At 48.6% G+C, this 27,592-nt stretch overlaps 12 protein-coding genes across 12 annotated transcripts; 5 read left to right on the forward strand and 7 right to left on the reverse strand.

Annotated features, from left to right (window-relative positions):
- Nucleotides 1-1,334: 1,334 nt before the first annotated feature.
- N7487_005475 (uncharacterized protein) lies at nucleotides 1,335-1,637 on the forward strand (the record flags this gene model as incomplete). Its single annotated transcript, XM_056873222.1, has 1 exon — nucleotides 1,335-1,637. One exon carries the CDS (start codon nucleotides 1,335-1,337, stop codon nucleotides 1,635-1,637), a length of 303 nt encoding a protein of 100 aa, XP_056730942.1.
- A 767-nt stretch (nucleotides 1,638-2,404) lies between these two features.
- Nucleotides 2,405-4,180, forward strand: N7487_005476 (uncharacterized protein; the record flags this gene model as incomplete). The annotated part of the gene is made up of 1 exon (XM_056873223.1): nucleotides 2,405-4,180. One exon carries the CDS (start codon nucleotides 2,405-2,407, stop codon nucleotides 4,178-4,180), a length of 1,776 nt encoding a protein of 591 aa, XP_056730943.1.
- A 496-nt stretch (nucleotides 4,181-4,676) lies between these two features.
- N7487_005477 (Zn(II)2Cys6 transcription factor domain-containing protein) lies at nucleotides 4,677-5,956 on the reverse strand (the record flags this gene model as incomplete). The annotated part of the gene is made up of 2 exons (XM_056873224.1): nucleotides 4,677-5,822; nucleotides 5,876-5,956. 2 exons carry the CDS (start codon nucleotides 5,954-5,956, stop codon nucleotides 4,677-4,679), a joined length of 1,227 nt encoding a protein of 408 aa, XP_056730944.1.
- Nucleotides 5,957-7,027: 1,071 nt separating this feature from the next.
- N7487_005478 (uncharacterized protein) lies at nucleotides 7,028-7,357 on the forward strand (the record flags this gene model as incomplete). The annotated part of the gene is made up of 1 exon (XM_056873225.1): nucleotides 7,028-7,357. The coding sequence occupies one exon, from the start codon at nucleotides 7,028-7,030 to the stop codon at nucleotides 7,355-7,357; it is 330 nt and encodes a 109-aa protein (XP_056730945.1).
- A 417-nt stretch (nucleotides 7,358-7,774) lies between these two features.
- On the forward strand, nucleotides 7,775-9,204 carry N7487_005479 (uncharacterized protein; the record flags this gene model as incomplete). The annotated part of the gene is made up of 2 exons (XM_056873226.1): nucleotides 7,775-7,793; nucleotides 7,850-9,204. 2 exons carry the CDS (start codon nucleotides 7,775-7,777, stop codon nucleotides 9,202-9,204), a joined length of 1,374 nt encoding a protein of 457 aa, XP_056730946.1.
- Nucleotides 9,205-9,452: 248 nt separating this feature from the next.
- On the reverse strand, nucleotides 9,453-11,042 carry N7487_005480 (MFS transporter; the record flags this gene model as incomplete). Its single annotated transcript, XM_056873227.1, has 3 exons — nucleotides 9,453-10,280; nucleotides 10,335-10,791; nucleotides 10,840-11,042. The coding sequence occupies 3 exons, from the start codon at nucleotides 11,040-11,042 to the stop codon at nucleotides 9,453-9,455; spliced, it is 1,488 nt and encodes a 495-aa protein (XP_056730947.1).
- Nucleotides 11,043-11,815: 773 nt separating this feature from the next.
- N7487_005481 (cytochrome P450) lies at nucleotides 11,816-13,262 on the forward strand (the record flags this gene model as incomplete). The annotated part of the gene is made up of 4 exons (XM_056873228.1): nucleotides 11,816-12,457; nucleotides 12,512-12,826; nucleotides 12,885-13,051; nucleotides 13,112-13,262. 4 exons carry the CDS (start codon nucleotides 11,816-11,818, stop codon nucleotides 13,260-13,262), a joined length of 1,275 nt encoding a protein of 424 aa, XP_056730948.1.
- A 401-nt stretch (nucleotides 13,263-13,663) lies between these two features.
- Nucleotides 13,664-18,213, reverse strand: N7487_005482 (uncharacterized protein; the record flags this gene model as incomplete). Its single annotated transcript, XM_056873229.1, is given in 2 exon segments — nucleotides 13,664-16,082; nucleotides 16,100-18,213. The coding sequence occupies 2 exon segments, from the start codon at nucleotides 18,211-18,213 to the stop codon at nucleotides 13,664-13,666; spliced, it is 4,533 nt and encodes a 1,510-aa protein (XP_056730949.1).
- A 2,512-nt stretch (nucleotides 18,214-20,725) lies between these two features.
- N7487_005483 (SAP domain-containing protein) lies at nucleotides 20,726-21,628 on the reverse strand (the record flags this gene model as incomplete). The annotated part of the gene is made up of 1 exon (XM_056873230.1): nucleotides 20,726-21,628. The coding sequence occupies one exon, from the start codon at nucleotides 21,626-21,628 to the stop codon at nucleotides 20,726-20,728; it is 903 nt and encodes a 300-aa protein (XP_056730950.1).
- A 1,079-nt stretch (nucleotides 21,629-22,707) lies between these two features.
- On the reverse strand, nucleotides 22,708-23,214 carry N7487_005484 (uncharacterized protein; the record flags this gene model as incomplete). Its single annotated transcript, XM_056873231.1, has 1 exon — nucleotides 22,708-23,214. One exon carries the CDS (start codon nucleotides 23,212-23,214, stop codon nucleotides 22,708-22,710), a length of 507 nt encoding a protein of 168 aa, XP_056730951.1.
- Nucleotides 23,215-24,611: 1,397 nt separating this feature from the next.
- On the reverse strand, nucleotides 24,612-25,325 carry N7487_005485 (uncharacterized protein; the record flags this gene model as incomplete). The annotated part of the gene is made up of 1 exon (XM_056873232.1): nucleotides 24,612-25,325. The coding sequence occupies one exon, from the start codon at nucleotides 25,323-25,325 to the stop codon at nucleotides 24,612-24,614; it is 714 nt and encodes a 237-aa protein (XP_056730952.1).
- Nucleotides 25,326-26,167: 842 nt separating this feature from the next.
- On the reverse strand, nucleotides 26,168-27,248 carry N7487_005486 (uncharacterized protein; the record flags this gene model as incomplete). Its single annotated transcript, XM_056873233.1, has 4 exons — nucleotides 26,168-26,841; nucleotides 26,911-26,935; nucleotides 26,989-27,092; nucleotides 27,146-27,248. The coding sequence occupies 4 exons, from the start codon at nucleotides 27,246-27,248 to the stop codon at nucleotides 26,168-26,170; spliced, it is 906 nt and encodes a 301-aa protein (XP_056730953.1).
- Nucleotides 27,249-27,592: the final 344 nt, after the last annotated feature.

A 27,592-nucleotide genomic window follows, 5' to 3' on the forward strand; every position in this document is an offset into this window, starting at 1 on the left:
TGCAGCTGCTAGGTACGCTCCTAGTCGATAGATGGGCATTTTCTTTCATCCTTCTTTCTTTCATCCTCTCTTTCTTCTTCGTCCCTTTTCACGTTTTTGCTATATTGTCTTAATTCGGGGGGTTTCCAGCACAATGCCTAGCATATTGGCACAATTACCTTTTCCAACTTGTCGGAAGTGATTATGTTCTCTGAATCGTGTTGGTGATTGGGATTTGCTGCATCAGCAGGTAAGCTTGCATATCCATGCATTTCCCTCCCCATTGCTAGCCTACAGGCCATGTCTTATGATACCAAAGGCGTTGTCAGGAATACTTTGCCTAAAAGCCCATCTAAATACCTATTGAGACTAACATTTAGTAGTACCCGCGTGTACATATTCCGGTTGTTACAATCGGTAATAGTGTGGGTGGCTAATGCCGAAGCCACCTAGACCACCGAGACTAAGAAGAGACAGAGATCCCAGGTGACGGGTTTAGAGCAGCAGATCCGTGGCACGGAGGGACAAGTTCATAATCCCGTTGGGAGACTACCAATCATCAGATCTTACGCAGACTCTTGCAGTTCTATCGAAGCGCCAGCCCCAGTAAAGGACCGGAGGTACCGAGCCAGAACCTAGCAGTCATGAATAAGCGGGAATTTAAGCCAATCTGAAGAGGCTCATGCCCGGTTCAATGTCAAAGGCATCCAGGAAGCAGGGCGAGGCAGACAAAAGGTGCGTGCTGGGGCAGTGCACTCTCCCCATGGTCACCCCGACCTTAGAAACCAAGGGACGTTGCATCAAGAGAACTGGATCGGCATTTGGAAAGGGCCAGGCCCATCAACTGGGGGAAAAATCGACATGGCAACAGTCTCGACCTAGATGGTGTTCCTCTTCTCGATTCACAATTACTGGGACAATGTAAAACAGGAAGCACGTCTCGCCCTCTCATACGTCCGCCTAACTGACGAAGGAGTCTTTTACTGCATCTGTACTATGACGCCTCACCAACGAAGCTCACGTTTTCAGGCAGAATTTGACCAACACGGAGACACACGCACATCCCGTATCCATTGGACCCCCCAGTGATCATCTGGGCCAATGGCATACCCTGGTTCCTGTGTACAAGGCGTTCTACGTCCTCTGTAGGAGCCTATACACCGCAGCGCACCACCCTCCGCAGGCTTCGCTCAACATATCTAAGAGCGCTTCTACGGGCGAATCGCCACACAAGCTGATGTTCGGCGTGGAGCTGCGTATGCCGTGGCACCTACTGCGGCAAGCGTTCTTCGGATCTCCCCAGACTGAGCGTCAAGGCGCGGATGAATGTGCTAAGTATACAGCCACATAGAGCAATGGTGTTTCACGTCAAGCTCGATTACGCGCACACCAATCTGAAAGTAACGCCTCCGTCAACGGTTGTTGAACCCATTATGTTCCTGAGTCGTCTCCTGACTCCGGCGGAGAAACATTACTGGGAAACCGAACTGGAGGTGTCGTGCATCGTATGGGTCGTCCGCAAGATCCGTCATATGATCGAGGCGGCACTGGAAAACCTGTCGCCCGTTCGAGTCATCGATTCGAAGGACAACCCTACAGATGCTTTAACAGAGACATTACTAAAGGTGCATTTTGTGGTGAAGAAGCTAAATTCTTGAAGGAAAGACTGTCTATATTGTCCATTTATTTCCCTTGGTTGGTTTTCTCTCGATATGTACAACCGCGGTAGGCCAAACCACACCGGCGAAAGTTTTAGTTACTGAACTAGATATTCATGGGACGGATATACACCCCATCATACATGTATACAGTCCCCTTTCATATCTTGATAGATGTCAGTGATCATTATATAGAATTATATAATATTACTAGTACGGCTAAGCCCTCTAAACCTGGTACCTGTAACTCCACCTGCGCATCCATGGATTAACATAATCCACGGCCGAGCGGCGAAGATGGCCGAGCGGTGGATTTTCCCATACCCTAGGTACCTCCTATCTTGAAGCTTTCAACGATAAAAATGCTAGCATTGCTAACATAGTACGTCTTTTTACCTTTTGATGATTTTTCTTAGGACACGCGGGGAGACGTGGTCCGCCCGCATGTGGTGGCTGAAGTATGTTAACCCCCATGAGATAGGGCTGACTGTGGGCTAAGCAGGGAAGAACAATCATACTATTGCCATACTTCACAACTTCTTACATATTAACTGTTAATATTGGAATGTATATGATCAATCATTTAGCTAGGCCTGTTGCCTTTGTTTATGCCAAGTCTTCGACTAAATCTCGGCCATCAAGACCCCACTACACGCCGAATTCAACTTTGCCATACAGCTCGCCAGAGTCTATAAAACATTCGTTATTCTTCTCTAGCTACGCAAGTAAAGAGCCATCTTGGTCAGTCTAGTATATATTATTCTGTCATGTCGGATCCCAAGTCCTCCCGGGCGGAGGGCAATGCAGTTCCATTGCCATGCCCCGAAGGACAAACTAAGGAATTGTCGCCTCCTTCTGTCGGCGACATCAAGTTGCCCGGTGCAGCTCGCATGAAGGCCCTTTATTCTTCTCTTACGATCGTGGAACGGACTGCTATCTTCTCTAGCATCTTCGTTATTGGTTTTGCTTATGGCCTCGACAACATACTACGGGGCACATACGAACCATATGCCACTTCCTCCTTTGGCGAGCATTCCCTCCTATCAACCATCAACGTTATCCTCTCCGTTGTTGCCGCTGCTTCCCAGCCGACTGCGGCCAAGATCGCTGATATCTTTGGTCGAGTCGAGCTAGTTGTCTTTTCCGTCTTCCTCTACGTTCTTGGTACTGTCGTCGAGGCCGTCGCGAAGAACGTATCCACCTATGCAGGTGGTAGTGTCATTTTCCAGGTCGGCCAAAGTATGATCAAGGCTCTTAACTCGATCATTGTTTCCGATATCACTTCAACCCGCTCGCGCCTTTTCTTCAGCTACACTCCCATCGCGCCGGCTCTTATCACCACCTGGGTTAGCGGTAACATCGCCAATGCCGTCCTTTCAGTTACCGACTGGCATTGGGGTATTGGGATGTGGTGCATCATTTATCCTGTTGCTGCATCCCCTCTCATCATTAGCCTCTGGACCGTCACCCGGCGGCTCAAAAAGCAGGGCACCGCGGAGAAATCCAGCACCCTCCTCCAGGCTCTCGGCCCAAGAAGGTTCGTAGTCGAACTTTTTTGGATGCTCGATATTATCGGTATCATCCTCCTTGTCGCAATATTGGCCCTTCTCCTTGCGCCACTCACCATTGCCGGGGGCAACCAGTCCAAATGGAAGAGCGCTCATATCATTGCGCCTCTCGTTGTTAGCGCCTTTTGTGTTCCCGTCTTCATCTTCTGGGAACTCAGGGCCCCTCGTCCCTTGATTCCAATGACTCTGATGAAAGACCGAGCCGTCTGGGCTCCCTTAGGGATTGCTATCTCACGGAATATCGGGTACCATCTGCAGGCCAATTATCTTTACACGATCCTTGTCGTGGGTTTCGACTTCGATGTCACCGCCGCGACTCGTATCTCCTCTCTCTTTTCCTTCGTCCAGGTTGTAGTCGGGCCCATCCTCGGTTTGGTCGTCTTCCGGGTCCGGCGGCTCAAAATGTTTATAATCAGCGGGACCATGATTTACATAGTCGGGTTCGGTCTCCTGATCCGATACCGCGGGTCCCTTACTGGCAACAGCAAGGTCGGCGTCATTGCAGGTCAAGTTCTTCTAGGTTTTGGCAGCGCGCTATTCTCATGGCCAGCTCAGGCGTCAATGCAAGCTCACATCAAACATGAACACCTCGCCGTTATGACAGGCACATTCCTGGCTTCATATAATGTCGGCTCTGCTATTGGAAACACAATCTCGGGAGCAATATGGACCCAGCTTCTACCATCCTCGCTCCATGAGGAACTCGCCGGTATTAACTCCACCCTGGCCACCTCCGCTTACAGGGATCCGTTTACGGCGATCGCCGAATGGCCCATGGGTACCCCTGAACGTACGGCTATTGTTCGCTCCTACCAGTACATTCAGCAGCTTATCACCATCACTGGTATCTGTCTCTGCGTACCGATCATGGCCTTTGCCTTTGCTGTGCGCGACCCTAAACTCAACGACGAGCAAACTCTAGCTAGTGACGACGATCTGCCCTACCAAAGGCGGTTGTCACAACATGTGCAATAGCCAGAGCCAACCAAGTTCCCAGGAGCCGTACAATAGCTCCAATTCACCCACCTCTTGATGCCTCAGCAATTCTCTGGTATACGACCGAGAAATATTTTAACCCTGCTCAGAGTCTCTGCGCAAATCACTGAGCAATGACCTGGACGGTCCCCTACCACACATTATCTTGCTTATGTACTTTTGGTAAGGTACTCCCATCAAGAAACGCGTCCAAGTTTTGATATTCGCTGTCATTGCTCATCCCATTCCAATTCCTTCTTGACCACGAGCCATATTAGGAAATAATGTAGTGAGAAGCTCGGAGCAGTCTGCATAAATCGATGTCCATAAATGCAATGAGACAGACATAGGCAACCCTGCATCAGGATCGGTAATGCTTATTGGTATAACCTTGATACAAATTCACTTTCCATGCCATTTCTTCTTTCACCTTGGGAATGATATCATTCCCCCCCAATTGGGTATTAAAACTTTGTAATTATAATTCTGATTTAATTTAGTGTTCACGGCTCCCATTCATAATCTCCTGTGGCCACAGAAGCCAATCTTGATATTTCGGATCCAACACAGAGTATAGTTGTGTCATAAGCCGCGCGCTTAGACCTTCCATCCACCACATCCACTCGATCTGGCGAATAGATGCGCACCAATGGGCAAAGATAATGAGTGCGATCGGCGCTTCCTGGCACAAAAGGTTTAAATATTCATCTGAGATATCGAGCAGCCACCGGAAGACATCTGCGGTCTCGAGTCTCCGCATGATGCCAGGTCTTATAGCTAGACCCAATGTTCGGGCTAGTTCATCTAAGGCCTCTTGGTAGATGGCCCGAAGTTTTGGATCATTTGCACACTCTCTCCAAACCAATTGCTGCAATTCCCAAACATGAGGCTTGCCTTGCTCGAGGGCCTGTGGCTCGCGATGGGCAGCAGCTAGATAGGTTCCATTCGTGAAGATCGGTGCCAGTTTCCCAGTACGAAGATCCTCACCTCCGGTACTGATAATAGTTTTTGTCCCACGGAAAAGACGGGCCCACTCTGATAAATTGCCTCGTTCAAAGAGGACCAGGAAATCGCCTTCTTCTGAAGGCTTGGCGCAGGAGAACATGCAAGTTAGAGAGGAGAAAATGAAAAGTGCTGTACCGTTTTCTCTCGCGATAGTCGAGACGAGCGGGACCATCTCTCTCACGGCAATGTTATGGTGCATTTGTGCGTAAGCAAGGCAGCTTGCGCGTCGAGATTCATCAGAGCGAGCTAGATGTAGCGCGGAAAATGCTAGCAAGGTGTGCAAGACTGGTGGTGTTGAAAAGCCAATGCGGGGTGCTTCCTGGCACCATATGCTCTGCACGGCGGGGCTTCGGGATAGTGTGTAGCAGGTTGACGTTGTCCAGTGGTGCAACAGTTCCAGGTCAAAGACAGCCAATGTGGAAGGGAATGGTCCTAAGGAGGACAGACTTGGTAAAGCTTGTGGGATTTGTGCTGGGGCACGAATTGTTCCAGAACCAGTGCTTTCTGGGCCGGATAATGACACAGGTGACTCTGCTAAATCCGTCTGTGGTGTGGAGAGCACGTTTGAGGGACTGGCAAAGGAACAAATCACCCCGTGCTTCTCACAGTTCCGGCAACTTGGCTGGCTTTCATCACACTGACACAGAATCATAAGCTATTGCTCGACAGAAACATTGATGTATCTCTCACCTTGACTTTGCGCTTTTTGCATTGTAAGCACCCAGATCTCGATTTCCGGTGCGAACGGCGACCTGGAGGGAATGAAGCCATGTCGATCACTAGCAGGTACTGTAAATCTATAGTGGACCCCGACAGGAATCTAATATAGATTGCACCATTAAGAGGGAGTCGAGGCCTAAGCCGATTTCGCGGAGGCGCAGGGGCATAAAGGGGCTGTGCGCTAGCCGAATACGGCTAGCGTTATCAATTTTGGTGGGGGGAAGCAGTGTTCTTAGTCTGGACCTCCAGACCTTTAGAATTAAGAAAGAAGTATGGTCTACTCCGTAGGCTGTGTATGGGTTAGAACAAATTAATCTAGCTTCAGATAATAATATATAGAATGAGGTATACATATGTGGTCAGCATGAAAACAATGCCCAGCAATGTCCAGTACCCCATTTTCCGGCCTTAAAAGGTCACCGAAAGAACAAAATAAGCATTCCACAAAAGCAATAACACAATACTGTTTTTTCTTAATATAGTTATATGTGTTAAGAATGAGTGTTAAAATAATTCTTAATAAGGGACAAAGTTTCCATCTTTCAATTTAAAGTATATCTCGTCGATATATATATATATTTCATCATGTTCCAAAAATGAACCTTTTCTCAAGTTCCCAATTTTTGAGTCAGCAAAGCCTTGAACATCTGGATTGTGGCAATATAAATAACCATTTTGTTCCAGGGTAGACAGGTTGTTGCCCGCAGCTTTCTTTGACTTTTATATTCAGGACCTGCGGCCGGACAGAGCGGCTGAAGCCCCGTCACATTACGTAGCCCCGCATCTGTGGTATGCGCTGCACCTTGCATATATGTATCATGCTTTGTACTGTAAAGCGCCTCGATAAGGCGAACGGCCATCCATAACATGGAGGTCAAACACGGCCCTCCACTTGACCTGCATGTATGACATCGGATGCACTGCACGGTACTCCCCTTTGAACTCTGAAAACTGACCGCTCTTCCTTGCCCAGTCTCTTTAAATGATTGAGGACCACCTTTCTGTGTAGTGTCAATCCCAACACTAGCGAATATCTGGCAAGATCTTCCCACAGTGAGCACTTGGCACCCTTTCCGGTTCCCATCGGTAGCATTAGCGCATACTGATCAACTCATGAAATAGATGCCACAAGGAACTGGAACCCTGACAAGTGACAAAGGACGCGTCCTTGGTCAATTTGAAGTGGAAGGCTCTCAATATATTTTCGTCGGCAACTTGACTGGCTTCGGACAGTCTTTCTCCATTCCCAATGCCGATGTCACTTATGACTCAGCCGACCAGTTACACAAAGAATCTGAAGAATTCGAAAATTTACCTATAGAAAAAGATCAGATTGAACTCAAGCTCAAGAACGGGGTTGCTATCACGGGCGGTTTTGATATGCCGTTCAGCGATGGCGAGGTTAAGAAAGGGACCGTTGTTGGCGGTGGAGGGAAATGGTTAAAGTTGTGATTGCGATGAGCCATGGGGTTTTGAATATCCGCCTGGGCACGGATGTGTGAGATGACATTAGAATTAAAACGAATCAAGGGGTTTAACGAAGTGAAGTTGGCGATGTCCATTTTGTATACACCAACGTAGATGGGTAGAGAACGCCTATCAACCTTGCAATAAGGCAACAACCATTCATTTTTCTTTAATTAGAACAAAGAACCATGAATACGAAAGTATGAAGTCCACTTGTAAAGATTGGCAGACGTCAATAATCCTAGAAAGTCAATAATTCTAGAAACTCGCAAGGCTGTGAACGCCCCCACCTGACTGCGCCACACTCCCACCCGAGCAGCCGGGGACATATAAACAGGGAGCCCCTCAGCCCTCAGCCCGGACCTTTCTTACTTGCATACATACAATCACAGTCTCCATAACATGTCTTATCAACCTAACCGTGAGTGGCATTTCAAATACATTTCAAGGCTTGGCATGAGCTAACCTCTTTAATAGAACCTCCGTACGGAGGCTACCCTCCCCAACAATACGGACAGCAAGGCCCTCCTTCAGGGCCTCCGCCCCAGGGCTATCAGCAGCCCTACGGTGCCCCTCCCCCGCAGGGCCAATACCCCCCTCAGCAAGGGCAATACCCCCCTCAGCAAGGCCACTACCCCCCTCCTCAACAGGGCCATTATCCTCCACCCCAGCAAGGTCACTACGGTGCCCCTCCGCAGGGAGGTCAGTACGGCGCGCCATCTCCTCAACCCCACGGATACCATGCTCCGCCCGGGCAACCTCCATATGGCCAGCAGCAGCATGGTTATGCCCCTCCCAGCCAACCGCCCGCGGGATACCCACCTCAAGGTCAACCACCCGCTGGATACGGCGCACCACAAGCCGGTGGCTTCCCGCCCCAGGGTATTCCGTCACAGCCTTCTCCCGGTTACATTCCTGGTCAAGTAGCACCAGGTGACTACCGGCCCCAAGCAGATGCGCTTCGCAAAGCAATGAAGGGCTTCGGCACGGATGAGAAGGCCCTGATTGCAGTCCTCTCGCAACTCGACCCCCTCCAGATGGCCGCTGTCCGCGACACCTATTCTAAGCACCTCGGCCGCGATCTCTTCAAGGATGTCAAATCCGAGACCGGCGGGTACTTCCGCGATGGCCTACTTGCCGTGATAGACGGACCGCTTATGCATGATGTCGAGAGCTTGCACTCGGCAATTGATGGCGCTGGCACAAAGGAGTGGCTACTTAACGAGATCCTCCTCGGCCGCTCCAATGCCGATATGAATGCTATCCGGACCGCCTACGAAATGAGATTTAGACGTTCACTTTCTAAGGATGTCGAAGGCGACCTCTCCTTCAAGACGTCCACTCTGTTCGCCATTGTCCTTCGCGCTGCTCGCACTGAAGAGTCTGCCCCTATCAACCCGCAAACCATTGAGGCGGACGTTCGCTCCATACAAGGGAAGAACGTCACAGAGGTGTGCTCAATCTTTGCTAAGGCGTCCAATGCCGAGCTCCGCGCTATTAGCCAGGCTTTCCAGTCACGCTATCATATTCCCCTCGAGAAGCATATCGAGAAGGAATTCTCGGGTCATATGGAAGATGCGCTGCTCCTGATGCTCCGCTCGGCTACGGATCCTGCTATGCGCGATGCTATCCTACTCGAGGAATCCATGAGCGGTATGGGCACTAAGGACGAGCGCCTTGTTGTTCGTGTTGTCCGAACCCACTGGAGCCGCAACCACAAGGAGATGGTCAAGCGCGCTTACCAGCATAAGTACGGGAAGAACTTGATTGATCGCGTGCGTGGCGAGACGTCTAGTGATTACCAGCGTTTGATGGTTGCTCTTCTTGAGTAGAGGCTTTTTTTGTTCTTTTTCCTTTCCTTTTCTATTCCTGTACAAATTATGACCTCTATGATTGGTTACATTTACTTTGAGATACCATGATATGAAATGAGGAAATGCGAGTTACGCAAGGCAGATAGTGCTGAGTGCTATAGTAAGAGAAGCCAAACGATTATGTTCTACTTTGATCACCTTCTGGACCCTTGTATTTGCTGTATATTATATTAACATAGATATTTACAAGCTTTTAACCTTCTAGGTTACAAGTTAATAGTCCACTTTGTCCGCAGCCTCTCTCCCCAGGTTTGGAACAAAATCGGTATAGGGGCCATTGCCAAAGCAAGGAATGCCAGCAAACTATTCCCCCACCCAAGGCCAAGTTTTTCGTACATTTGCAATCCACAAAGAGGAAGAAGAGCTCCAAGTAAGCTTCGCAGAACAGTGCAAGCAGCCACAGCACTAGCAGCATGAGCCAGGAAAGCGTCTACCAGATATGTCTGAACACACATCAATATAACGATCATTCCAAACCCAATAGTCGCATTTCCAATCTCGGGAACAATCCAATGGACCACTTTATCTGTCGACCACCCGTAGATAAAAAGACCAGACGGAATGGCCAATGACCCAGGTATGGTAAGATACATGGGAAGTCGGTCCTCAGGGACAGGTGTCTCCTTGCGCTCGAGTTTGATCCTGATCTTGCGATCACTCAATGTCCCCACGTAGGCAAGACCAACCAACATTCCCACTCCACTTCCAAGAAAAGACAGGCCGCTGGCGCTGGCAGAGAATCCATACTGACCGTCAAAGACAATCGTGAATGTTGTGAAGAGGATGTAGAGGAAACCGTAAAGAACGGCAATGTAGCTGGACATTAAGGCCACTACTGGGGACATAACAAGCATTTTTGATGGCCGAATGAGGCTTCGCAGGAAAAGCTGTTTTGGAGGTATCCCGGAATCTAAACGAGATTTATATGCCGTGTCTCCTGTTGACTTTCGCAGCCGAGCAGCTTTTCGCTCAAGGAGAATTGGTGCATATGTCTCAGGCACGACAAAAAAGAAAACGACCGATGCCGCTCCGCCCTAGAAAATGAGTTAGAAATGAGCTTTCTTTGATTCTGAAATTGTCTTTCTTACCACTATGGCAAGAACCCAAAACACCCATCGCCAATTTGTCGCCTCTACGAGGAACCCACCAACGACGGGGCCAATGATTGGGCCGAATAGCGGTCCCAGGGACCAGATAGCCATTGCCTGGCCTCGTTTCTCTCTCGGCACAAGATCTGCAATTGTACCACTACCACATGTGATGGCAGCAACACCCGCAAACCCATCGAGGAATCGGAAAACTACCAGAGATGCCATATTGGGAGCAAGTGCACTGGCGATGTTGAATATCACAAACAAGACATTGCAAACATTGTAGACCCATGTGCGGCCACCATACTCACTAACGGGTGCGACAATCAGAGGTCCGAGGGCAAATCCTAGGACATAAACTGAGACGACAAATGTCGAGAGGAGATTAGATGTTGAGCCGAAGTCTTCGAGGACTTGTGTGATACCCGGCGCAAACATCGAAGAGGCGAGGGGACTACTCTTGTTAGAATCTTGATCTGGATGATAGGTTTTAAACACTCACGTCAAAAAAGTAATAAAAGAAACCATTCCAATGATACTCCATTTGCGCCTGAAACTCCAGTTCATCGGATTTTCGGGGTCTTCACTGGCTGGCTCCTGCCAGAAAACATCATATTGAGACGCATACGCCGGGTGTTCTTCGTTGACTTCTTCATCTGGTAGTCGGTCAGACTGCGCTTCAGGATCAAGAGATTTCGCGTCCATGTTGAGGGCACTGAGAAGAGAAATCCACACATATGGCGGTTTGATGTGCGCCAACGGGCTTTTTGAATGAATCCAAATCTGCCGTATGCATTTCATGCCTAAATTATACAGGCTTCTCCACATCCATCTACCTATTAAAGGGGTTCTCGGCAGATTATGCATATATATGAGATCCCAGTCCGTGTTCTAGTTCCCGAGGAGGGACTTCTTGTTCGTATTCGTATCTTCGCGGCAGCCATTGGTGGACGGCATATGGATCGACCTCGGGTTCGGGTTCGGGTTTGGGAAACGACGGGACGCGCACTTTCGACTCCATTCAACCCCCTAATTCCCATTGGTGCCTAGGATCTTGAACTAATTAAAGCTTCTTCATTTGTTAATGTCTCAATTTAGCACTGCCGCAGAGATGCTAGTGGCTATGTTAACTAACCAACCTCAGACCTGACCAAGACCCGCACATATAAGACTCCAGACATTCGCATCGGACTGCCTCTCTAAATCATCTATTACCAGGCAATATCGAGACACAATGGGGATTATTTTCAACGTGCAATATGCGCTAGCAACGGGACTCTTTACGGTATATCATCCGATGCCCTTTGTGACTTCTTATCTAACGTGTTCAGGCGACGTTATATCTTGTCTACACAGTGATCTACAATGTGTACTTTCACCCCTTGAGCAGGTTTCCAGGGCCGTTGGCACACAAGATATCACGACTGGCATATGTCTACCGATCTATTCGTGGAACTCTTCCCTTTGATATGCTGGAAATGCATAAGCGATATGGCGACATTGTCCGTATTGCGCCGGACGAACTGGCCTTTTCCCACCCCGATGCCTGGCAAGACATCATGGGCCACCAGAAAGGAAAACCTGAATTCTCAAAGGCAACATGGTTTTACCGTCCAATGGAAGGCGAAGCGTGTCATGTAGTCAACGAAAGCAGAGAGCAACATGGGCGTCTCCGTCGACAAATGGCCCACGGCTTCTCTGAAAAGGCAATGCGAGACCAGGAGCCAATGATTCGTGGCTATGTCGACATTTTGCTCAACCGGTTAAATGAATTTTGCGAGTCTGGTACTCCAGTGGTTCTTTCCGATTGGTATAATTATACTACCTTCGATATCATTGGAGACCTGGCATTTGGTGAGCCATTTGGCTGTCTTCAGGGATCAAACCTTGACGGATGGATTAAAGGGATTTTCGACGCCGGCCGGCTTGGCATTGTCTTGCAAGCTCTCTCATTCTATCCATCCGTGAAACGGACCCTGTTGTCAATGGTGCCCGCGTCAATGACAGAGGCCCATGATAAGCATAAGAAACTCACAGAACAGAAGATGATGCGTCGGATGGAAAAGGAAGAGGGCCGGCCCGACTTGATTGAGGGACTTCTGAGGAAGAGGGAGGAACTGGTGAGTTCTCAACTATAACTATTTCCGCTAAGAATAACAACTGACCTTTTTCAGAACCTGAGTATTGATGAACTCATTGCAAATGCTGAAATTCTCATTATTGGTGGTTCCGAGACAACAGCTTCATTATTGAGTGGAGTTACATACCTCCTCCTTACGAATCCGACTGCCTATCAGAAACTGAAAGAGGAAGTGCGCACTGTGTTTCAAAGCCAGGAAGATATCGATCTGATCTCTGTTAACAAATTACCCTACATGCTTGCATGTCTCGACGAGGCATTGCGCATGTACCCACCCATTGCAAATGGGCTGCCCCGTGTGTGTCCTGGGGGTGGTGCCAAGGTCTTGGGCGAATATGTTCCAGCAAACGTGAGTCTCATTCGATGTTCATACTACATGTTGATGCCTGCTAACGGTGTTTTTCAAGACTTTTGTTTCTGTCCATCAATGGGCACTTTATCGACGCGAAGAGTATTTCAAGGATCCCAACACATACCATCCAGAGAGATTCCTAGGTGATCTATCATTTGCAGATGATCGCCGAGAGGTATTGCAGCCATTCCATACTGGACCGAGAAATTGCCTCGGAAGAAAGTACGTAATGACCTTGAATACTATGGGAAGTAATAAGCGGTACTAACCACATTGCTTTAGTCTTGCATATAGCGAGATGCGTCTAATCCTTGCATTGATTATCTTTAACTTTGACATGGAGATTGCCGATGAAGCCCGTGATTGGATCAAGCAGAGAAACTTCCTGATGTGGGAAAAAGGCCCGTTGAAGGTTCATTTAACTAGGGCATAAGATTATTTATGAAATTGATACATGTTAGACATATCAAACGCACCGTGGGAGTGACGAAGATGAAAATAATTAAAGTAATTGATTATCCATATTAAGTCCTGCTTGTACAATGGAAATCCCACGCTTCTTCCTCTATGGCACATATCAGTCATAGCATCATGCACGCCATATCGAACAAAAAAAAAAACAAGTAGAAGCAAAGCAAATGCAAGCCTTGGGTGTAAGCCACAAGGCCCATATCTTCCAAACGCTCAAAAACAATCAGACTTCGTAAAGGCATATATATATGGGTATTTTTCCATGCAGCGTATAGTGTCAGTCAGTCATGGATCTCATAAAAAAACAGAAAGCAAGAACAAATGCCGAAAATGAAAAATGAAACGTATCATGGTGTCGTTCGGTTACACACTGGCTGTGCGTCGGGGAACCTCACTAGGCTTCTGAGCATATGCAATGAACATGCGGAACCCAGTGCCGCGCTTCTGGCACTCGCGGAGAACCTTTCGGTCATTCCAAATACCCGGATCAATATTTCCAGTCGAGAAAATAGGATCTTCATAGCATTTCGAATACCACCAGCGTCCGACACGGGCAACAATCTTGGCGATTGACTCATCGTTTGCGGGAGACGGGGAAGGGTCAGAGAGCAAATCACCGAGAGAGATATTCGCATCATTCGAAGGGGATTTAGAAGTAGTTCCGGTGCTTTGGCTACCACCCGCAGTTGTGACGGATATGGTTGGTAGCGGGAATGCAGTGGAAGGGATAGCTGTTGAAATGGAGTGTGCCGATGAGCTGGAGTCAGAAGATCGGAGGACCATGCCCGCGACTGGAATTCGGACCATGCATCGACGGAGACTGTCGAAGCCTTGCGCGCCGAGTTCGCGTTGGACGCTGTCGCTTGTTGGTTTTAGACTGAGAGTCGAGTCTGAGAGACAGGTCATTTCTTTGAGTTTGCGGATGGCTTTGCGCGTGTGAGGTCCCATGTTCACCATGTCGCGGTCGAGGAGGCTCATTTCGAGATACCCTCCGGTACGGAGAACACGTCTGCATTCTTGGATGATGTTGCCTTGCACGGTCTCGGAGCAGACAGCGGGGAATCGTAGTACGGCTACTGTGAAGTAGTCTTTTGGGAAGGGAAGGGGGTTGTCCAGTCCTGCGTGATACACAGTGTGGTGGTTGGTAGGGGGCTGCCATGCAGCAGGGTGGGGAGGTGTCGCAGATACAGGACGTCCACCCAGACTGTATACCTCGGCATCAGGATATGTCAAAGAACAGTAGAAAGACCAGTCATCATTTCCCAGTCCGTCGATCACAAGAATTCGTCCTTGTCCTCCGGCTTTAACGTGGTTATGTGCCGGGCTGAAAAGAACTCGGCCGAATGATAACCATCGACTAGTCATGAGCGAAGCAGAACGCATGTTAGTCCGTGTCACTGCATCCCACTCACGCTCCGAAGATGCGGCTTCGTGTTCGCGGTGGAATTTTGGTCTAGGCGAAGGGACAGCTGCGAGGGAGTTAAGAAACGTAGACTGCTTTTCACGACGCTGGTCTGTTGAAGAAGGCTCCTCGGTAGGAGCGGTAGTCTGCTGTGTCTTTTCCTCATTGGAGCCGCTATATGCAGCGACAAGATCACTATAAGACGGTTGAGACGAAGGAGCAGTAGACGATTGCAAGGCAGAGACGATTTGAGAACGGCGAAGATGAACAGAGCTGCCGCTCGAGCGAACTGAATTGCCACCAGGTACTGGCTGGGGTTGATTTGCATTATTCAACTCGTCTTGAAGAGCCCTGCTCGCCATCGTTGCAAGTTCAAATCTGTCCTCTTCTGCAGTCTTTTCCGCCTCCTCGGGCTTAGGTTCATCTGGCGATAGAACATGATCAATAAGATCGTCGTACTCATTCCACACCTCGTCCTCAGTCGGTGGGGAACCTGGAATCGGGGGGACGGCAGTAACCGCAGCCAGAGCTCCAGAGCTGTCTGACGACGTAGAGCCTTTCTTCGGCGGAAATTGAAGGAACTCATAAGTTAAGAACGGTCCGGCAAGAAACTCGAGAGCGCTGGTCTCCTCGGAAGCGCTAAAAGTCGGGTTGAACCCATCGCCCCAGTTAGAGGATTCGCTTGGGCCAATCCCCAGGTTCAACGGAACATGAGCGATAGGTGGAGACTCGTATGAGCTTTGCGTCGTTGGAATAGTGAGAGAAGGGGACTCGACAACACTGAACGGGCGCGAGAATGACTGCATGGCGGGCTGATGATGTCTATCGCGCCGGGAAACTACTTGTGGGATCCGACCGACCGAGGCTAAACGCGGACGCTGTTCAGGTGATATCTCGAGCTCCGGGGCCATAAGGTTGCGATTGAACATGGCGGTCCTTGGCGATGGCCGGTCATCATTTTCGAACTCACCATGCATCTTTGGTGGAGATGGCAACAGAATGGATGGCTTTCTTTTTCTGATGCTCAAGCCTCTTGGAATTTCCACGGGATGGAAAATTGTTTCCTCCTCTGTTGGGGGTGAGTCTTCGATGTTATTGATGATTTCATCGAGCTCGTCCGAATCAGCATCCACCAAAGCGTAATGGGCCACGGGCCGAGTGTTCAGAACTGGGGAGATTGCCGCATGAAGTTTCGCGGTTTGGGATGAGGTCGTTGCAGGAATTGAGTTCTTCTGTTCGTTGGCACGGTTCTTCTGGAAGAAATTCCACATGGATGGTTTTGCTTTCTTGGCTTGTTGCTTCTCAACCTGCTCAGGCTTGTTGACCTTCTCGGGGAGTTTTGAGCGGGCTTTGGCTGGTGTGAGGAAGCAGCGCTTGGCTCTTGGCTAGAAAGAGACGTGCTTGTGACAGCCGCCTGGGGGTTCGCAAAAACGCCGTGTTTCTTCCCCCTTGGAACAGGCATACGTGACTTCAATGCAATCGGGCGATTAGGTGCGTTAGATTGATACTCAGGGCTCTTGCTTCCCATCGGTGTGGTGCCATTTGAGTAAATTGGCGTAATAGTCTCACCAAATGTCCCCGTTGAAGTCGCAAGGGATTCGGTAGACTGACCAGTCGAGTATGACAGCAGAGTTTGCCGCGGCAAGTTCGAGGTCGACGCAACGCTTATGCTACTGAAACTCTGCTCGCTTTGTGTTCGTGACAACGATGCACCATCCAGTCCACCGCCATTGATAATGACAGGCTCCAGACGGCTCATTAGGAAATCATCAATGTCCAACTCTGGGCGACTCGATTGACTCCCTTTGCTAGCGACACTCCGTGTTGTGCTTGTTGATCTGGTTCTCGTCCCGCTGCTACTACTACCACTTGCTTTGCGGCCGCGCTGTCCGTATTTTCCGTACCCCTCATGGCCTGTTCCTGCGGCTGGACCTTTGCGAGTAGCTCGAGCTTGCTCTGTCGAATTCTCTGAGATGTCTGGCTTGGACTTCTTTGTGAATAAACCGAACCGCTTTTGTGCTGGTATTTGCTTTGGATCCGTCTTCTCTTTGGAAGTCTGCTTGGTCGATGCCAGAGGTGTCTTTTTGGATAGTATGGGAGATGCGCCATCTCGAGAAGGGACTTGGGAGATTGTTCTTGATTGCAGGGAGTCAATTGATCCAGCGGCAGGCTTGTTAGGAGTTGGGTGTGACTGTTGGGTTGCCAGGATCTTTTCTATCGACTCGCGTCTCGTGTGGCCCGTTGTTCTAAGGTACCGTAAGTTGCTTTGGATAATCGGCGATGTTTCAAGATCTAGGCGATGTGTTCCATCTCTGCTCGGGCGTGGTGGAGTTTGTGGTGCGTCTGCATTCTGCAAGGGAGAACATTCCATAGCCCTTTGTGGGTCAAACAAACGTCTCTCAGCTTCCTCAACTTCCCTCCGAGCCTGCTCAACATCGATTTCGGGGGATTTTGGAGGGCTGAAATTGACCGATGACTTTCTCGGTGGCGGACTGAAAGGTGGGCCGCGGAGTACTGTAGAGGGAGATTTAGAAGGTGGTGCTCTCTGGCTTTTGTCGGTCCCTACTGAGCTCGAGACAGAAGGCTTCGTGGGAATTACCCGCGTTTGAGTCTTCAGCCCTGGCCTTTCGTGCTGAGGGCTTGCATGTGCCGGTGGAGGAGAAAAGACAGGCAATCTTGTTTGAGACGGGCTCGGTTGTCTCAGACGGCCAATCTTTGTAATACCGGGGGAGTATGATGACAATGATGTTGGGGTAGACCCTCTACTCCAAATACTCGGAGATTCCGAGTATCTTGTAGAGGGGCTACTTGACAAAAGAAATGGAGCGGGAGGCGCTGGCAAGTTTTGCGTATCAACTGTTGTTCGAAGACTTGCCAGCTCCACCGGGCCATTAAATCTAGACCTCACTGAATTAACCGTCACATTGCTCTCATTCTTATGGTTTGGATTGTAAGAGGAAGCCGATTGCCCTAAAAGTGGGGATGACGAATTTCCGTGTCCTGAGACATTGTTCATAACGAGAGAATGAGACTCTTGTGGAATAACAAGGCTCAGCTTGTCAGAGTGCAATTGCTCCACATGTTTTCCTATTGTCGGTGCCCTCCTTCGAAGAACATTCCGTGCTCGTTTCGGTGGGGGCAATTGTTGTCCAGCAACGAAAAGCGAAGGGTTGTTAATCTCCGGACTGGAGAGCGAGGACGGGATTGGCTGAGTAGAATTCTGAGAAGAGGAAGCGGACACTGGCGTAGTTGGAGATGTTGTGCTACCAATACTGGGGCGCGGAAGCATGGACAGGCGATTTCCACGACTGGTAGATCGCTTGATAGCCGACGGCGCTGATACCGGACCAGTATCTTCCGCATCTGAGACTGAGGAGGTTCTATTCCTAGGAGTGTGATTGACTGGTCTCGCAATTTGGGATCGCGCAGGTCGACCATAGGCACCATTATTGGTACGTGATGAGTTTGAAGAAGCATCGTGTGGCATGTGATGGCCAGTACTGTACGACATGGCGTACGGATGAGTGAAGTTCCCGGCTCCAATCCGGGGACAAATGATTAATCGGTGGGTACATGTACTTCGTTATAGTAACCATCACGTCGTTATTGGGGTATAGAGCTATCTGACCTAATCAGCTCTTTGGTCTTCATCATGCTTGATGTTTCAACTCACGGCATCTGAGTCATGTCAAACGAAGATATCAACATTGATGGGCGCCTAGCGCTTGACAGTGGGGGGTTATAGAAATTAAGTAAAAGTAAATGGAATTCAAAAAAAAAAAAAAAGAAGGGTATCTCAAAGTCGCACAACTAAAAATTAGGTGTCAATAGACATTGCATGGATGTTAAGAATCATAAAAATGAAAAGAAAAGAAGACACTCACAGACGTCAGTAGATAAACGAGAAAAGTCCACTGTGGATCGGCGAAGCCTTAAAGCTGCAGCTTCGCCACAGTCTGGAGCAATGTGGCGTCCGTCTTCAGGGTTCTCCGTTGGCCACGTCAGAGATTAAATCTGGCTGATGTAAAAATAAAATTGTGTTCAAAACGAAGAGATCAAAGATATCGAAGAATAAGAATATCCGAGATGCCAGAGATTTATGTGCTGACTGGTGTTGCCCCTCGGATGTGGGGGAAAAATGCCTTGAAACCGGAATGACCATATAGAACATAGCCAGGGATCTTATTGGCAAGAATGTAATGTGACTACTGTGATAAGACGGGAAGGGGTCAATACCGCGAAGACCTAGAGCCTGTCAAAGGACCAGCACGTCGCGAAAGTTGCGCGGTGCTTCTGAAGCGACGATAGCCCCATCGCAAAGTCAAAAGGGAATTCTACAAATAACCAGGGCGATCCCCCAGTGGCCGAATCAACAGGATTGCGCGCACGGAAGCCCACCTGGGGAGGTAACAGCCGGTCCACTCGAAGGTTCTCCCTTAGCACGGACTTGTCGTTGGCTACTTGTTTTTAGACGGTATGGGCTCGCGGCGGCAAAGAGGTATCGGGCTAGACACAACGTGACAAGGGCAATACAACCCGTGGCGTCATTGCATGGCTTGAGCCGTTTAAAAAAATATATATATTCTACAAATCGTGACTCGATCGCACGTCAGATCAGCTGATAGATTCAAGCTGAGAGTATCTGCATGATTGGAGCACACCGATGTAGCGGACAATCTCGTATTGGCAACCAGTCTGGTTATCGCGTCTCCCTCGCCTCCTATACAGCGCATTCGGAGACGCCGAATGACTCAAACCCAAATGGTGAAATGATCGACGCAAAGGTGTTTTCCATTTTCATTCTTTTAAAATTTTTTTTTCTTTGGCGGTTTGTAACTCCAGCCTTTCCCGTGCATTCGGAGAATTTCCCAACGAGTTTCAAGGGCCAATGCATATGCGGATAGACGTAAGGGTGTCTTTTACTCTAAAATGCTTCATCTTTTCCGAACCAGTTGCATATTCATTTCCGTTTCAATATGTTATCGTATCATCGCATATTCTGAGACATATCTCAAGTCTCGAGATTTCCCAACGGCCATAGTCCATAGTTTGGTACAGAGGCCCGTCCCGAACCTTTCGGGGTTCCAAGGTTCAAACATTCAAGGATGAAAGCAAAGGGGCTTTAAAGTTGGAGTCTAACGTCTAGACTTGTATGACTCGAAGAGCCAGTGACTGTCCGTAGACGGCATTTCGTTCTTCGACTAGGGTGTTCAACATCCAAGCCGTGGAGCCTCGAGACTGTGGAGCCCGCTAGTCGCTGGGCTGTGATAGCCCACTGGATAATCGGGCAATGAACAAGCCCTGGACGACAATCAAATGTTAGCTCAAAGCCACCATTCTAAAAAAAACCGAGTTGGGGGCTGCGATTCGCGGGGAGGCCACTGAGCTAAGTGGGGAGGGCGTTAAATCTGGGCAATTGGAACAACGAACGAGAACTGAGTCTAGAATGGCATTGACCAGTGTATGTTGGATATTGAAACTGTAATACTGTATGCACTCCATACTCCATGCGAAGTGTATTCTCGGACTTTCAAAGATAGGAAAGGAAGAGTTTGAGGTCCCACAATCACGATCTAGTCCATCCTCCTCTAGTGACTGGTCGTACTGGTCGTACTGGTCGACGCCCATCCTGCAGGAACAAGCGACTAATGCACGCTTCAGCTCACTTCGCACGCAGTCACCGGGGAATTATTTCTGGGGGCCGCAAAAGAACTTGGGATTGAGTTTGCTCTGGGTAGGTCAGTGCTTGGATATGGCCCTAGGGAAAATAGAGAAGTTGATCTCAGGTTCTCTTTTACACCTGAATTGCCTACCCTACATATGAACAGCGCTACTGCCAATTTACAAAATTAAACCCCATACACTTGTACATTTTCATTGAGACCACATATATTAAAACAAATAGAATGGAATGATTGACCCTGAAATTGTCCGGTAGCATATCAACACACAAACGCCCATGATGAAACAAGAGATGGAACCGAAGTCGTCAAAGACCAGACAAAGCAAACTATTGGAAACACTTAAGCTGCTGCTGCAAACCGCTTCTTGCGAGCCTCCATAGCCGCAATATCCTTCTCACTCCAACTCTTTTGGGTAGTGTTCCCGCCGGCATTAGGCTTCTTCACGCCAGCATTGGTCTTGTTCCCATCGCCACGGTCGCGGTTGCGGTTTCCATCCCCACGTTGACGGTTGCGGTTGCGTCCAGCTCCAGTGTCACGTCTCTTGCCTCCACGACCACCCTGCTCATTGCGGTTGTCATTGCGACCCTCATTACGTCTCTTGCGGGAGCGCTCATCAGGAAGTGCCTGGTCAAGACGGCTTACACCGGCAGCGGGGGTAGTCCCAGCCTCGGCGCCAGTACCGAATCTCTTGGCACGCTCCAGCTGCTTCGTAGCCTCCTTCAAAGCTGTGTCGTCATCCTCAACAATGCCGAACTTCTGCGCGCGAGCCTTGCGCTTCGCAAGCTCTGCCTCCAGATCGGTCTGGGGAAGCCCTCGTGTGTAATCGACGGCGGGCTTCTGTTCGGTCGCGGCTTCAGGTTGAGTGGTGGGTTCAGCGACGGCGCCGGTCGCCTCGACCTTCAAGTCCTCGGTGGTAGCGGGGTTCTCGTCGAGCTGCTGATTGGGGACAGCAACGGGGTTGGAAACTGCGCCCTGGCCACCAGCGGCAATCGCAGCTGCGCCAGCTTCTGTGGATGGCTCGATAATTGTCTCTGCGGGTTCGTCGTCCCAGTCAATGACGTCCTCGGGGGCGTCGGTCTTGGCTGCGGCGGGAGCTGGGGCAGAAGCGTCGGAGGGCTTAGCCTCATCATCTTCCTGAAGGCGCGAGACCATGTCGGCCTTCTTTCCAGTATGAGGGAGAGAGCGAGTCTTGAGGATCTCGACCAACTCGGCGTTGGTCTTCTTGCTGTAGTCGGTGGCCATTTTGCGATCGGAGATTGGTAGGTTGCAATTGGTGAAGGAGGGGGTAGAGGCAGAAGTAATTGGGATAATAATCAAATGTTTGAATATTCAGAGCAGACCAAATATCATAATATGTGATAAACAAAAGAATGGACGTTGGATTGCTGAAGAAGAGACACTCAGAGACGCGATCTCACCCAGTGGAGGTCTCGAGTCCCCAGCTGCAATTACAACAATTACATAAGCAGTTTAGAATGATCCCATTGGCCATCTGAACAACAGGCAACAAAGCCAGATCCACCTCTTCCTGAAGCTTCTCGGTCATCGTCGGGTTTGATTTGAATGCAGCATATCTATCTTTGATTCCTTTAAATTGGACGATGGCTAAGCCAACCTGTCTATACATGATATATACGTATCTACCAACAGTATATTATTGAGAGATTGCGGTTGGATACCTATATGGATGGACTCAACGGGAGCTCTACATGCACGTATAATTCGGCGCCTCCGAGCAGAAGACGCAGACATTGCTTCAATATGTGCTCGTTTGCATTTCCATAAATACGAAATATGACAAAGATCCATTGTCATTGGCACATAGAGTGCTCCGTGCAGTGATCAATCAACACGTCACAGTGCAGAAGCTGCGAGAGTCGAGCTGGGGATTCAGGAGACGAAAAAGAGCTCGTTGAGAATCTAACAGGCGCTTTAATCTCCGAATCAGAGACTGACAGCTGTACTCCGTACATTGTCCGTACATTGTACGGAGAACTAGGGCAGCTTGTTGGGGGAAATATGGGAACCTGCATGCACTGCGCCACAACAGAAGCAGGTTTATAGACTACATCATACGCCACATTGCTTCCTCAGGCACCGAATGAACTAACTATAGGCTGCTACCATGTCATTCCAAGGTTTTTTCAAGACACGGAGTAGAAAGCAGACGAAAAGCACACGATAAGTCGCTTAATTCATTCTAATTGATCAAAGTAGGAAATGGAAGAATAAAGCAAAACCCACCCCCGTTCCCTAAAGATGTGCCCGTGACCAGTAAACGTCCGTCAATTTTGACAATCTCTTCCACCGTCAAATATGCTTCACTCTTGAATACCCTTCTGCTTCATTCGCCGCAAGAATCGTTCTTTTACAGCTTCAAGTTGACTCAAGATGTGCTGCCTATTCCGCCACCCAAATGAAGGTCGTGGCAGCCTGTCACTATGAAGATAGACATGCTGCCAATCCAAAGCATCCGCTGCTGGGAAATGACTGCTTTCCAGATGGTTATCCTCAATGAATCGACTTCTCCAGTAGCTTTCCGGGATCATTGGGTACCAATGTGGAAACGCCGAAAGCAGAGCTCGAATATCCTTGTGATGTTCCAAATGATCTGCGATGTTCAAGATGAGTTCGGTCGGGAGAAACACGTTCCTGGCTTTGAAAGTAGCCTGGGATCGTCGGAACATCGCATGTGTCGGTATTGAGTGTTGCGACATTGGCTCACGTCCCTTCTTCCTCTGGCTGGTGTACTTGGCTGTGTACTTTGCGATCACATTCTTGATGTAGGAGTCATTCAGTGGGTCTGTTCCGAGAAAACCACGAGTCATACGACTTGGATTCCAGGAATCTACGGAACGAAATCCCTGAGTATTTGGATGAAATCTTGGCGGCAAAGTGCTAGTACACCCGAGCACTGCTCTCACCTCGGGGGTCATGAGGATTCGATCAGACCATCTCCTTGAGTGCGTAAGAAATTTTGGGTTAAACATTGCAGGCACAAAGCTGTCCAAATTCCTTTTGATCACGTCCGCATCAAGAATTTGAGTCATGAGCTGCCAGCATCGTTCATGCATGGGAAACGCTTTCGGATACTCCAGCCTTGAGACAAAGTTTGGAGTTGGAGAGGCCTGCTGACTATGGCTTCGGTGATTCCACAAAATCATTTCGTTCTCATCCCGTGGGAGGCTTATTTTTTGGGTCGGTCGAAACTCACCAACACCAGAGAGATGGAAGGTGACTCTTTGACCAGGTCTAAGAAGCACTGGAGTTACGCTCGATATTAGAACGAACATCATCTAATCAGGATGTTTAAAACAACACTTGCCAGCTCGAAAAGTGCAAGACCAGGTCCACATCTCATCGAAGTGTATGTCCTCCAGATCTGCTGGTCTTCCGCAGATCCATGAATTATGCGGTGAGAAAATGTTCAGATCTTGCGGTGCATCGCGATATATTATCTCGGAAATTTTAGTCGCTGCAAAACTGTAAATTTTACTACCACACAAATTGCAGGTAGCATGTCCTGTGCGGAGCATACTTCTTGCATGGATGCAAGAATATCTAGAGAACACGGCTAGTCCTAGAGAGACAGAAAGCCGTATCGATATAGATGATAAAGAAGATAGAGGTAGGAGAGATGAACGAAGGTGTGTGGGAGGTGAGAGGTAGAGGGGGAGAGAGAGGCCTGCAAACATAGTCCTGCTACCTGCGAAAGTCTGAAGCTCTGGCAGATCAAACAAATATTAATAGGTTTTGACAAACAAGCATGCTGCTCTTCTGCTTTCCTATTTTTATTGTTGCAGAGCTGTGAGCACAATCAAACCCTAAAGGGGCCAGGGCGTAAGCAGTCCCACTCAAGACGTACAACTAAATTTTTGCATAATCATTGGAAATTTTCCTGTGCTAAGAATCATATATATCGAGAATTTGCAGGGCTATGAAGATGGAGAGCTTCTCGGGTTGGATGTTATGGCCAATCCCTGCTTGTATCCACCTACATAGATATAGAAAATCCATCTGCACATCAAGCACAAAGGCCGCTTGAGCGGACGATTATTTTTATAAGTGATGAACTGAGCATTATAAAGTACTGCTAGATTTAGCGATCTGGATCCGTATATTTAGTGGTATGGTTTCAGACTTGGTATTTGAAAGACAAGACTAATCTAAACATTTATTGTCGTAGAATGCCTCTTCGATCCTCACCATGACTCTCGTCAACTCATCAGTCTCCACCCGTCTTCTTGACGAAAGGTCCTCGCCGGAAAGTAAGCCTCCCAATCTTCCTGTATTCACCGTCTTCATTGCCAATTCTCATTTTGAACTCCAGCCCGGGCACCAGAAATTCACCGAAACAGTCCAAGTAGGCATCCGTCCACTCCATCCAGCCCTCCAACCCTTGCTCCATCGTAGAAATGCTCGTATTCTGCTCAGTTCTCTTGTCTGGCTGGGTCGCCCATCCAAACACCTTCAGACATGGGATCATCGTGGCCCAGAAAGGAATATCGGGTGGGTTCAGTTCCCCGCTGTGATATGGGCTGGGGGTAATGACGAGAATAAGTCGGATGCGCTGGAGATTCTCTTTGGTGAATGTTTTCTTGAGCGTAGCTTCAGCTCCTCTGTCAAGGTAGAGTTCAAACAAGTTCTCACCATAAAGGATGTTCAAGCATTCGTCACTCATTCGTTTGGAAACATGTAAAACGTTTGTCCAGAGAGGAGTGGTGTTGGAGAATCTGTCTTCGAGGGACAGGTCACGCGTTGAAACCACAGGTTCGACCCCATAGGGCCGGAACATCTTGTTTGTGACTTTGATAGCACATTTTCGGGGGATACAGAAGGCCAAGATTTTCAAACGTATCTCAGCGGGTATTGTGTAGAGTCGAGATATCGTAGGAGTTGGAGTGGGTTGTTCGGACTGGTGTTCTTGTGGGATCTCCATTGATGCTGAACTGGAGAGGCGAGATTCAATTACTTATCATGCGCCTTGGTCAGTTTCTGGCTAGAGAGTTTAATATTAGAATCATCACCTTGCGTGTTTGAGTATTTACCTCATCAACTAGACCATACCTCACCAACCGGATCAGATCCGCGATCTTGAGAGAAATCAACGACTAGCTGCGGTGGCCAAGGAGTATTGAAAAAGAAATGCAGTAAAGATGGAAGCAAGGGAATATTTTACATGGAAGATAGGATGGATAGCAGGGGGCCCAAGTTGACGGCTAGGCCAAGTGGTAAAATAAGTTGGATATGGTGGGATGGTAAAGCAAAGGTGAGATGGAGGTGAGATGTAGGAGGAAAGACAAGACCGGTCGACAGAGTCATCAAAGGATCACGATCAGTCTCGTGAAAAGCAAACACTCCATACCTAGGTATCCTGGGTCGAGGGTCTTGGATAATCACGATGGCACCCCCAGGCTCCGATACATCCATAGACTAGAACGAAACATTTAACTCGGTGGTAACTAGGAGCTTTTCTGTCAATGCCCAGCTATAATAATGAGCTAGGTCTGCATGTACCCTTATTCACAGGATGTCCATAAAAGCATGAAAAGTAAGTTTGAAATGCTATAAAGTGTATGCAAGATAACGTTTGACCTCATTGGAATCCTAAACCTTCCGGACTACTCTTCCCACAGTAGGAAAAGATGAATACGTCCAACTTAAATTTGGCGAGTTGAACAGTACATTGACAGGTACTTCTCGTAACAAGTGCGGGAGATCAATTACTTGGTCATTCATCGAGCCCTGGAGTCCAACCCTACCTAATGTCGAAGGGTTAGCTCATAGTGAGATTTTCCGAGTATCTGTCTTCTCTTTGAAATCCCTATATAACCGCTTGTGCTGCTCCAAAAGAATCAGCGTTGCCATAGTCTGTGGTCCCAGCCGAACAAAACCGGGTGTCCACCCTCGAAAGACCCATCTCATCCCCTCCACCGCTGTAAGTTCCGTCACCACATGCAATATCCCTTGTCTGCTTGAAGATCCCATCAACTGAGTCTTAACTACATCAATCGGACTGCACAGTGTCGTAGCAACCAGTGCTGCCAAGAAAGACGCCGACAAATGTAAACCGGGATGATCATTATGAATCCCAGTGGTTGCCACTATAAGATCCCTAAAGCTATCATACGATGCAAGCTGGCAGCTAGTCATCATACCACAGCGGAAAGCATTCGGCCATAATCCTTGTCCAAAGGCCTTCCATCCCTCCTGTCGCTTGATCTGTCTCCAAGCATCGAAGATATGCCGGTAATTGCGACGAAGGTGAGGAGGCAGCGAGCCGTCATTTTGCATGCGGATATTGCCGATATCTGAGGAGTTGCCGAAGATTGCGCCAATAAATCCAGAGATTCCTGCTAAGAGGCCAAGAACTGGTGGGGAGGTGGGAATATTGTTCGCTTTAGTTTGTTCTTTCAGTGTCTCGTAGAGGCCGATGCGTACTGAGCCATATGTTACTGCGGAATGCGTGAGTATGTATCGATTTCGGGATTGGTGGAAGAGATGGAATAGCTAAGTGGACTAACGCTGTCTCATAAACCCTGCTGATAGCTTCAATCCATCAGTATCTTGCCACAATTAACAACGTTCTTTATTAGACCTACCCCGTTATAAAGTGCAAGAAGACCCTCTCCCTGAACGATTCGAATGCAGGTATTGAATGTCCCAGCTTTGACACCACCCTGCTCCATTTGCATTCTGACCTTGACTATGATTGATCAATCAAAACTTTGTTCTTTCAAATGGAATATCTGAGCTCACTGAGGTCCAAAGGGTGAGAGACAAGGACTGCCATGCATGATGCAGAACCCCCGAACCACTTGGGATAGGTGATTGACTGAGAGATGTCTATTGATTTGCTCATGTTAAATATTTCAAATCGGTTTTGCTTTATTTCCAAGATTGAAAATCATTGGATCTTTTTGTATCTTGCACAGTGGCATATAGCCGATTTGGAAATCATCACAAAGCCGGCCATAATGCGGGGGGTTACCGAATAGATGAAGTAGGCGATTATCATCGCAAATGCTCAGGTCTACATGTGAATGCTCTTTGTAACCACTGTAAGTATCTTTACGTATAACATGAATTAAGGAGGTTGTCAGTGTTTCTGTTAGGGTACCAAGTGAGAGTCTTGTGAATGCCACGTTATCAATCAGCCTGCGCTCTCCTATGTATTCAGATCAGGCAAACATTGCCACTTGTTTT

This window comes from Penicillium crustosum (genome assembly GCF_028827405.1).
Source record: "Penicillium crustosum strain IBT 35664 chromosome Unknown utg000002l_segment0_segment0, whole genome shotgun sequence".
In the NCBI taxonomy this organism is placed as follows: Eukaryota; Fungi; Ascomycota; class Eurotiomycetes; order Eurotiales; family Aspergillaceae; genus Penicillium; species Penicillium crustosum.